We start from the raw sequence: 10,884 nt of genomic DNA on the forward strand, positions 1-10,884 counted from the left end.
TAACAGTAATTCCAGATGAGTTTGTTTATGTATATTATGTATCATATACGTTCAGATGATTGAAATGATGTTATATGTTTCGTATATACTACCTTATGAATTATTCAAGAGTCCCAAAGAGTCCCAAAACTTGACTTGTTCAAATGTTTACTACATGTTTCGTGTATACTGCCTTATGAACTATAATTTTGATATATTATATTCAACAGTGGTGCTTTTCACTGTAATAGTAATATGTGATTAGTTTGTTTATGTATATGATGTATCATATACATTCATATCATTCAAGTTGCTAATATATAATTGCAATATTTGTATATGTATATAGTATAACTTATGTATCATAAACATCATTTTGTAAGTGAAAATACTTAAAACTTAAACAATAATGTATCATACACATTAGAACTTAAGCGTCATATGCTTCATTTTGTAAATTAACTATCAAAATACTTAAACTGAAACAATAAAAAATTTGTACCTTAACGTTATAAACAACAATTGTGTCTAAAACAATAACTTGAAAACACATAATGTTAATAACTAACAAACTATTGTAATACCAATAAACTTTTAGAAAAACACAAAAGATAATTGTCTTCGACACAAAACAACATAAAAACTTGTTCATCCTGTCCCTGCTAATTACTAATTTATGTTAACAATATCACCTTCAGTTGGTGTTGTGAATTGACCCTTAGGCTTTGGTGGATCGTCATTCTCACTTATGTATCCACCATTGACCTTGTCGCTGCCGTATCTCCATAACAATGCTGCATATCTATTGCATAGGTAATTTGCAAGATGGCCATCAGTATCAGGTGGTATAACAAGTTGGTCAGTCAAAAACTTTGCAAATGTAGCTACATATAAGCCGCAGTCCCTACAACAAAATACATAATATAAATTTGTAAAATAGCTTACACATATATTGTATACAAGAATTGAAATACTTACAGGCTATCGTCTTCTTGTTGCATGATACCTTCAACGTATTCGATGTTGAAAGGAATATGTGACTCTAAAGGTACACCCGTTTGTTTGTCCTTGTATGCATCAAGAACTAACCAGTTTGTCCGCTCAGTGTTTTCAAAGAAACCACTGTCAATGAGGTAAGAAGGTAGCATCCTTGACAATTTTTTTATCTCCTCAGAATATACACGTTTTCTTGTGCCCAAAGAAGAGTCATACACGCGTATCAACCTCTTATTCAATTCAACAACAACTAACACCCAATGAAAATTTCCATCATAATTAATAGGAATATAAACATCATCCACCAAATGCCATGGTAATCCAGCTAGTATTGAAAAACCTTTCATGATGTTGATTATTGACCTCTCATGTACTGATACAACTCTTGCACGATCAAGGTGTTCTTGGGTACTAATATCATCATCAGTCTCATTGTTATAATACCTATCATGGGTACTGTTGATATGTGCGCTGAACAAACAATTGACTGTTGTGTATCTGTATATCCATGCTTCGAAGTTTTGATTTTTTACGAAGGTAGTAAAAATAACATCAATGTGCTACAAAAAAATATAAAAATAATTATACATTTGAAAAACATTTAACAAAAATAAAATACTAGACACTGAAAGTGATATATGATTTTGATATGTATATATAACATATTTACTCAATGTATCATATTCATTATTATAAAAACATTTATATACAGAATTACCTGATCAGTCCAACAGTTTTTAGGCTGAGACATGGCATAAAACCAATTCTTATTTGTCGAAAATGCAACGACATAATCCATCATTTCAAAACCCAATGAAGATGCTCTTGATTTGTATTATCTTCTGATGGTTTCCTATAACATTAAGCGTAATGAAAAGACGTTATTCAAAATTCTAACAATAGCTGCAATTTGAAAATTGAACAGATTCAGGTTAATTATATAAAACTTACTTTTTTGAATGAGCTTTAAGAAGCCCTGTAGTAACCCACTCAATAAACTCATCAATCAGATATGAAGGGGCTTGGTTTGTGATCTCACATCCTTGAAATGGAAAATTTGGATGAATTACATCAGTCATGACCACTTTTCCTTTTTCACTTGACCCAAATGAAGTTAAATAAGGGGATTTGCAGTTTCTCGAAGGCATCCGGATACGTGCATGAGGAGTATTTATTTCGCTTTGAACAACAATATCTGTGATAGGAATATCAATTGGTAATTGACAGTCCGAAAGCAAACTTTGATTTTCGGTTAACTCCTGTTGAATTGCATGAATAGGCAGAGTTCCTAGATCAACAATAAATGTATTCATGGCTTCTCGTGTATCTGGAGATATTGAACCAGATGGTGTAGATTCCTATATGGTTTACACTGATAATTAAAACTAGTTTGATAGACATATGTATTGTTATGATACATGAAGAATAAATTACCCATGTGTCTTCGTTCATTGTTCCTTCAAATAAATGATGATGCGTTTGTGCTGATGAAGCATCCTGAATAAAAAATGTACTGATCAATTTATGATACCTTAAACAACAAATAATTATACACAAAATGATTGTTAATGTATCAAGGACAGATAACAGTTAACTACAAATTGTATATATGAGACAAACAAATTTATGTAGTCACATAGATATGTATCTTGCAATGGATTGTATAACGTACACACTAAATAAAAAAGTACAGTAATACACATTAACTTGACAAAAAATACATATGTGAACAGTAAAAAACATGAATCATATTAATCCGATTAAACTGCAATGTATCACAATGATCAAATAAAACAACAATGTATCATAATAATATAATTAAAATTAAAAGTATCATACTGACACATTTTCATGTATCACTGAAAATTGGATGAATACTAATAATGAAATTAATCTGCTATAATTACCTTACTGTGTTCACACGTTTCATCAGTATGATGACTATTTAAATTTGGGGATTGAAGTTCTGAAACGTCCTTCATTACTTGATGATTCTTCAATGTATCTTCAGTCTTTATTTTTTTAAGAAAAATAAGTTAATGATAAATTATATAATTTTATATACAAAATTAATAAAGTAAATTAAACCTGATTGTCAACATCAAATTCCATTTGTATCGGAGAGGTTGCTTGGTGTCCATCATTGTCTTCTTTATTGGAAACTTCAACCATGTGCGGTGTAGACTTGCCGCCCATATCCTTTATTAAATGAATTTGTAACATAATGACCTATGAAAATTATAACACACAACGAAAATACACATACACAATACATTACGTTTGGTTGTTGGCCATCCTCCCTACTCTTAGAATTCATCACCTCAATGTGATTTGCCTTTATCAAATTCACAAGATACTCAAATTTACTGTCAACCTATTCAAAAAAAATTATACATTCAGTTTTATATTTATGAATTAACATTAAAAAAATAAATATCGTTACTTACGTATTCCTTCATATGTTGTTTCAGTTCTTCAATATCAGGATATACAGACTTATCTTTTGGGACTTGTGAAGATACATGGGCAGAAGATACATTAGCATGCGGGTTAGGTTCTTCAGCTGGCATTGAGAATGACTGATTTAATTGTGGCTTTAACTGCTTTGACAAAGTTTTCGAACCCTTTGTTTTATGTGTATTAGTATTCTTTCTCCTCTTGGGTGGTGGTAGAGATGATGCATCATATACATGTGATGATCTTCAATAAATGACCAGGAGGGCTTGTTGAAAAATCCCCAAAACCTGACTTATCTTTAGTTTGCACTTTTTTTGCACCAACAGTTGGCGTGGATAGTTCATTTCTGTTGACCTCTTGACTATTAGGTAAATCAAGGCTTCCACCTCATCTGGCGTTGGTACAATGTTTAAATTAATATTCTGCAATTAAAATGGTTTAATGTTATAACAATATATGTATAACAAAAAAACTGTTATTTACAACAAAAATTATAAGGCTTATTGATCCACTATTAAAAGATAATTTAAAATTAATGTTACTTCGAAGAAAATGCTAGACATTAACTTTTCATATTTTGGCTTTTCAGCCACCACAGTCCAATTACATATCCTCGGAATACCATTCACTACTTTAACAGCAAGGTCTGGACTTAGAGTAGATGCACATTCGTAAATCCAAACGTTGAATGCATAAGGCATACCAAATAAGCGATACATCTGTTTGCTTTGGTTGAAGTCTTGCCTGAGTGATGTAATCAACTTATTAAATTCAATCTGACCCCAAGGATACATTTCATACCTACCATCTTCGACCATTAGAAATTCTTCTATACGTATAAAGGTCTCACCAAGATGGCATAACATGAAAGTATTGATGAAGTATAGTATTGCCATTTCCACAGATTCCTGTGTGGTCTCCCAATTACCCATTGCAAAGCGCTGTATCAATCGACTCTTGGTTATACCCGTTAAGACAATTAGAGAAATATTTTTGTAATAATCGGCTCGGAGTGGAATTAGGATATGATAAATCCTTAACATTTCCTTTGCATTTAAGGCCAGTTACAATGACAAATTCCTTCATACCAAACACCAATACATTCCCATTAGCATGACGGACATGTAGTACATCTTTATTTTCATGTCGCACCTCCAACAACATCAAACACTTAGTAATCTGAACCTGGAAATTACATTTTGGAATTTCCAAATATGGTCCAAAAATTGTTTTCTTGAAAATTGCAACGCCTTCATCCTTTATTGACAATTTGATTTTATTCACAAAATCAAAAGTCGCTCCAAACCTCAATGGATGTGCTGGTATTTTTTTAATAACATAATTCATGCCCTGTTTATACACTCCTTTAATTACCTTAATAATCATTTATCCCTACTTATTATAAAAATTTCAAAAATCCCTTATTTCCCCAATTAAAAAAATATGAAAGATACATATAGATTTCACACCCCTTTTTCAACCAATTGACAAGTTTTATTTTACCAAAATAAAATCCTATTTTCAAGCTACCCACTTCCCCATTAACAGCCCCAATTAAAAGTTACCATATTAAAATTTATTCCTTTTTTATTTCCCCACGTTTTAGGAGGATAATTTTCTCTCACCACACGTCTTAAGGGCAAATTTTACTCTAAATTTGAATTCCAGTAGAATTTTGCAGCCATATCAATTTGGTTTTCTGTAGGAGTCTCCATCAAGTATTTAAATTTCCAAGTTTCTAAAGGGTAAAAATTTTAGTCTCCTTTTTTTGTCTTCATCGTGTGCTTTTACAAATAATATGGAAGAGGGTAAATCTGGAAATGGTGATTCTAAACGTGTGTATGATTCAAATAATGAAATGTGGGCTGAGAACAGATCTAAGAGATTGCATAACCCATTATCGATGAAGAACAAGAATGTAGTTGAGCCAAAGAAAAAGAATGAAGAAATCCATAAAAAAGGCCAAGAAAAGTTACACATGTTGTTTCCAGACCCACACTTCCTAAGGTATGTGTTTAAAATTCATAATTTTGTGTTTTGTTGATAAAACCCTAATTTTAAATTGTTGCATGTGTTTGTAAAATGAAATTAAAAGTCATTTAACAATGAAGCGTGATTCACTAACTTCAAATTAAGTATAACGATCATGTTTGTACAGTTTTAAGGTGTATCAGATGCATAATGTTTATCACTAATTTTGAGTTGTGTATTAGTGAAAGCACCATGTTTGTACATTTTTAAGGTTTTTCAGTAAATTTGTGTTATTTATTAGTAAAGCATCATGTGTTCTTCATAAGGTGTATCAGATGCATGATGTTTTTACTAATAGATAACACAAATTTACTGAAAAACCTTAAAAATGTACAAACATGGTGCTTTCACTAATACACAACTCAAAATTAGTGATAAACATTATGTATCTGATACACCTTAAAATTGTACAAACATGATGGTTATACTTAATTTAAAGTTAGTGAATCACTCTTCATTGTTAAATGACTTTTAATTTCATTTTACAAACACATGCAACAATTTAAAATTAGGGTTTTATCAACAAAACACAAAATTATGAATTTTAAACACATACCTTAAGAAGTGTGGGTCTGGAAACAACATGTGTAACTTTTCTTGGCCTTTTTTATGGATTTCTTTAGTCTTTTTCTTTGGCGCATCTACATTCTTATTCTTCATCGATAATGGGTCATGCAATCTCTTGGATCTATTCTCAGCCCACATTTCATCATTTGAATCATACACACGTTTAGAATCACCATCTCCAGATTTACCCTCTTCCATATTATTTGTAAAAGCACACGATGAAGATAAAAAAGGAGACTAAAATTTTTACCCTTTAAAAACTTGGAAATTTAAATACTTGATGGAGACTCCTACAGAAAACCAAATTGATATGGCTGCAAAATTCTACTGGAATTCAAATTTAGAGTAAAATCTGCTCCTAAGACGTGTTGTGAGAGAAAATTATCCTCCTAAACTAAGGGGAAATAAAAAAAGAAATAAAATTTAATATGGTAACTTTTAATTGGGACTGTTAATGAGGAAGTGGGTAGCTTGAAAATAGGATTTTATTTTGGTACAGTAAAACTTGCCAATTGGCTGAAAAAAGGGTGGGAAATCTATATGTATCTTTCATATTTTTTTAATTGGGGGAAATAAGAGATTTTTGAAATTTTTAGGGATAATGTCCAAGTACCTCCTCAACCTATGTCCAAAATCCCAGAGACACACTTATACTATACTAAGGTCCTATTAACCCCCTGAACTTATTTTATAAGTAGTTTTGTACCCCTTTTCAGCCTTTGTGACACTAGTTTGAAAAAAAAAAGTCAACCATCATTGAACTCACAAGATAGTGTCACGTAGACCGAAAGGGGACAAAAAATTATTTACAAAATAAGTTCAGGGGTAATAGAACCTTAATATAGCATAAGTGTGTCTCTGAGATTTCAAGCATAGATTGAGGGGTACTTGTGCATTATCTCAAATTTTTATAATAAGTAGGGATAAATGGTTATTAAGGTAATTAAAGGAGTATATTTAAGTAATTTTTCCAAAAACAAAATACAAATATCTTGAGAATAAATGTGGGCTTTTCTGGCCCAATCTCTTCAACTTGGGGACATGTAACTTTTCCTCCTTTTCACTCGAACAAGTAAGGTTGACTCGATACTCTAGAATGCCAGAAGTGATGAAAAAAGTCCAATTTGGACCCCGCCAAGCATCATGTGTAAAAAAAAAAAAGAAAGAAAATTCGTACTCTCTTAAATGTCTTCTAAAAACAAAGTTACACGAAAACATTACTCAATGTATATGTTGAAAAGAATATGGCAATTAACGAAGTGTCTCAACTTCCAGTTGGCTCCCAAATAAAAAACAAAAACATGTTTATACCACAAAATGTGAAAATCAGGGAGATACTGACAAATCCACATGCATGAAACAAATTAAAATAAAATTATAAAAATTGTGTTGTCATGGTTTCTATTTTAAGATTTAAAGTATCAAACTATAAAAACTTTGACTAACATTTTAAGATTTATTTTTTCAATCAAATTAAAATGCAGAAAATTATAATTTATAATACTTTTCATGTAGTTTTAGAATATCTAATTTTTTTTATTTAAAATATCAAATTAACGTGATCTAATTTACCTTTGAAAATTAATCAAATGAACTTTCGATAAACGCAACATGACAAACAATTTCAAACAGAGGGGAGTAATTAGCTTTGGAAAGGAAAATGAGTTAAGCACATGGGAATTTCAAACAATGACATGATTAAATTAATTGCACAAGTACAATTCAATTTTTTCACATAAACAACTAATATATCACAATTAGAACAAAATGTAATGACTAACTGAGGCAAACACATTCGTATTTGCTTAAGAATGGAGTAAAATTCATACTGATGTGTTTATGGAGAGGCAAACAAGCTAACATAAAATTAAGTACACCATAACGACATTTTACTTCCAAAAAGGGGCCAATATTTGTAACTTAAATACTAAACAAATCATCAAAGTCTATGACTAAACAACAAGAAATCAACTGGAAACTAAAGAAGATGAGAAATCGATCAAACTCAAAAAGCTAAATTTAAACAAAGATCAGCCCTTTGTATTAACTATAAAACAGTGAACAAATACTAAGATAAGAGAAGCTACTAAACATGTATACAATTATAAGAACTCAAACTTTCGATGAGGTCCAATTTCAGAAGACTTGAAGAGATCAAGATTAAGAACACTAGTCGAAGTAAAATAAAATAAAAGGAGAATGACAAACAACTGAACTCTTGAAAATAACATAACCTCACATTGAAACACAGATTTAGTGATAAAACATGAATGAAACTGAGATGGATACAGAGGATGGGTTAGTAGCCATCTGAATAAATACAGAAACTGTATAGTACTCTGATAAGTATGAGAGCATGTTGATACTAACTTGAATGAACAACTTCAAAAGGCTAAAACATACCAGTGTTCGAAATAGGATATAAATAATAATCAAGTTATATTAGAATGGATGGAAGACTATAATTGTTATATTCTACGTGTTTTGATGATTCTTACAAATGCGGGGACCTAGTTCCTGGCAGAGTGCTCTCGTCCAGATACAAATGGGGTACAGTCATAAAAGCTGTCATGTCAGGTGGTAGGTGAAAGTGTAGTATCCTACACCAATAAGAAGAGTGGACGAGATTGTATGTTTCAGTATCTCACAAATGCAGGGACCTGGTACCAGACAGAGTTTCCTCCATCAGATATATAATTGGTTACATCTGTAAAGCTGTCATGAGAGGTTGATAAGACGTCAGTGTACTACACCAATCAGAATGGAGGAAGGTGTTTGTCCAACGGATAATAACTCTTTATGTTTGATACTTTTAGCATGACAAACACCATATTATATTCATTCATCCAAAGAAAGAAGTCAGTCAGCAAGCCTTTTCAAGAACTTATATAGAAGTTTGCAACCTGGTTCCCGCAAGCAAGGGACATGGTACCCGCAAGACTAAGACGTGAAAAGGACGAAAAGACAGTTGTCATCTCTGATGCGGTAGGTGCACAACTTTTCTAACAGCAGCCCTTCAGCCAATGGGATGACTTCAACGAATTTGTGGGAAATTATATTATCTCTTTCCAACAAACACAAATTTGAGACTTGGCAAATTGAACTTGGATTTTCTCTGAAAATTCACAAGCTTGAACAAAAGGTCATTTTCAAGGAAGAACATTGCTCAACTCAACAGAAGGACCTGATAGAGTAAAGAAGAATCTTTGTTGTATTTAGAGCTTTGTATTTATGTACTTACATTGTAAATTTGTTCCTAATCTATAAAGGATTCAGATATTTGTTTTGGGTTTGTAAAAGTCTAAATCAGTTAAGATTAACTGATTTAGTGGGCAATATTAGTTTGTTGCTTAGTCAAATTCTAAGTCATCTAGAGTTAGGTGGTTTAGTGGGCGGTGTTGTATCCGCTTAGGCTCTTCAAGTAATAGGTAGATTACTTGATCGTGAGATTAATAACTTTTTCACACATTGATTGTAACAGAGTTTCACTTTTGCTTGAGAAGATTAGTGAAGACGGTTGTAAATCCTGTGCAACAAGTCGTGGTTTTACTCCCTTGAGCAAGGAGGTTTCCACGTAAACTGCTTGTGTTGTGTTCTTTATATTATTTAATCTTCAGCACTGTTCTTGCTGTGTCAAGGGACCTGGTCCGTTGACCGATAGTGATCGCACATATTCCAAAAATAATCAATCTAGAACATGAGCAAACAGAGAAAACATAACCAAACAGTCATCAAACTCATCTCGAACCAAAAGAACATAGGCTACTCAAGCATAACTAAATCGAGAATCAATCGACTTTTCAGAACAAAACCAAGCTATATTGAAACTATGAAGTGAATTTGGAATAGCAGTTCATTGCTTCAATCGCAAAACTCATAAAACTCTTAATCATAAAATAACAAAGAAAAACTAAAGTCATTTTTACCTCTTTCGGAGCAGCAAACTGAGACGAGTCCGGACTCGATCAGAACTTCCACCACCACACTGTAAATTCCGAAAACTTCAGCGAGCTCCAAAGATGCATGAAAGAACAAACAGATTCCAAAGAGACTCAAATCCTTTTGTATTCTAATCGAGAATGTTTTTTTTTTGTTCAAGTTTTTACTCTCGACCTCAGAAAATCCTTTCTCTCTAAACTATCATTTTCTCTACCTCCCTTTATTCTCCAGCTCTCCTCGTCAACCTCAAATAGTGAATAAGTGGGAGGTTTTTATATGGGGGAAATTAGGGCATATTTTGAAAGGGGAAAACGGGATAAGTTTTTGAAAATCAAAATTCAAAAATCTCCCCCCGAAAGATAAGATAAGGCTGCTAGCTTTGTACCAATACCTCTACAATTCTCAACGGAAGAATGAAGATAGTCATCCGATTCGAAGCAAAGGACGAAAGAGACGGGAGATTTCGACACCTGGTTCCGTACGCGAGAACGACGGACTCCGGTCGATTTCGCTGGACTGGGCTCGCGATTTGCGATGAACAGCGTCGGGACTCTACTTGCGCCGGAATCGCTGGATTTCGCATCTGAAAGAAAGAAGAACAGTACGCGATAGGGTCAGGAGAATGAAGGAAAAATTAGTAATCGAGTCAAAAATCCTGACATAATTAATAAAAAATTATTCTTTATAAATATTATTAAAATTGTCAAAATATCAATATTTTATAAAATAAAGTGTATCCTTTTTTTAGTTCTTTTTTTAATCTCACATTCCCTTAATCACACGTTTCCAATACATTCTCTTTCGTACGTTTTCAAAAATAGTAATTTTTCTAATTCAGTTCTTCCATTCTTCCAATCCCATATTCTCTCTCTTTCATTTTTTTGATTTTTTCTTCAAAATATGAAAAATATATCT

At 32.2% G+C, this 10,884-nt stretch overlaps 1 protein-coding gene across 2 annotated transcripts; it reads right to left on the minus strand.

Moving 5' to 3' along the window:
* Positions 1 to 459: 459 nt before the first annotated feature.
* LOC101258044 (uncharacterized) lies at positions 460 to 10,662 on the minus strand. Of its 2 annotated transcripts, XM_069292362.1 has the most exons (11): positions 10,361 to 10,629; positions 9,957 to 10,015; positions 3,423 to 3,854; positions 3,242 to 3,349; positions 3,064 to 3,174; positions 2,883 to 2,987; positions 2,410 to 2,472; positions 1,927 to 2,333; positions 1,694 to 1,828; positions 958 to 1,535; positions 460 to 883 (listed from the first exon to the last, which is right to left on the minus strand). In XM_069292362.1, exons 3-9 carry the CDS (start codon positions 3,543 to 3,545, stop codon positions 1,774 to 1,776), a joined length of 972 nt encoding a protein of 323 aa, XP_069148463.1. In that variant the 5' UTR covers positions 3,546 to 3,854; positions 9,957 to 10,015; positions 10,361 to 10,629; the 3' UTR covers positions 460 to 883; positions 958 to 1,535; positions 1,694 to 1,773. The 2 variants fall into 2 exon arrangements, with proteins under 2 accessions (XP_069148463.1, XP_069148464.1); XM_069292363.1 differs by having other exon boundaries at positions 3,254 to 3,349; positions 9,957 to 10,662.
* Positions 10,663 to 10,884: the final 222 nt, after the last annotated feature.

The sequence above is a fragment of the Solanum lycopersicum genome, chromosome 12, assembly GCF_036512215.1.
Source record: "Solanum lycopersicum chromosome 12, SLM_r2.1".
Lineage (NCBI taxonomy): Eukaryota > Viridiplantae > Streptophyta > Magnoliopsida > Solanales > Solanaceae > Solanum > Solanum lycopersicum.

What these genes read in the sequence shown, in the direction of transcription:
- LOC101258044 (XM_069292362.1), bottom strand. Translation starts at nt 3,545, where the DNA reads ATGCCAGCTGAAGAACCTAACCCGCATGCTAATGTATCTTCTGCCCAT. An exon ending in AACAACATATGAAGGAATAC is followed by an intron (nt 3,350 to 3,422) that starts GTAAGTAACGAT and finishes TTTTTTGAATAG; the next exon opens with GTTGACAGTAAATTTGAGTA. An exon ending in AATTTGATGTTGACAATCAG is followed by an intron (nt 2,988 to 3,063) that starts GTTTAATTTACT and finishes AAAAAAATAAAG; the next exon opens with ACTGAAGATACATTGAAGAA.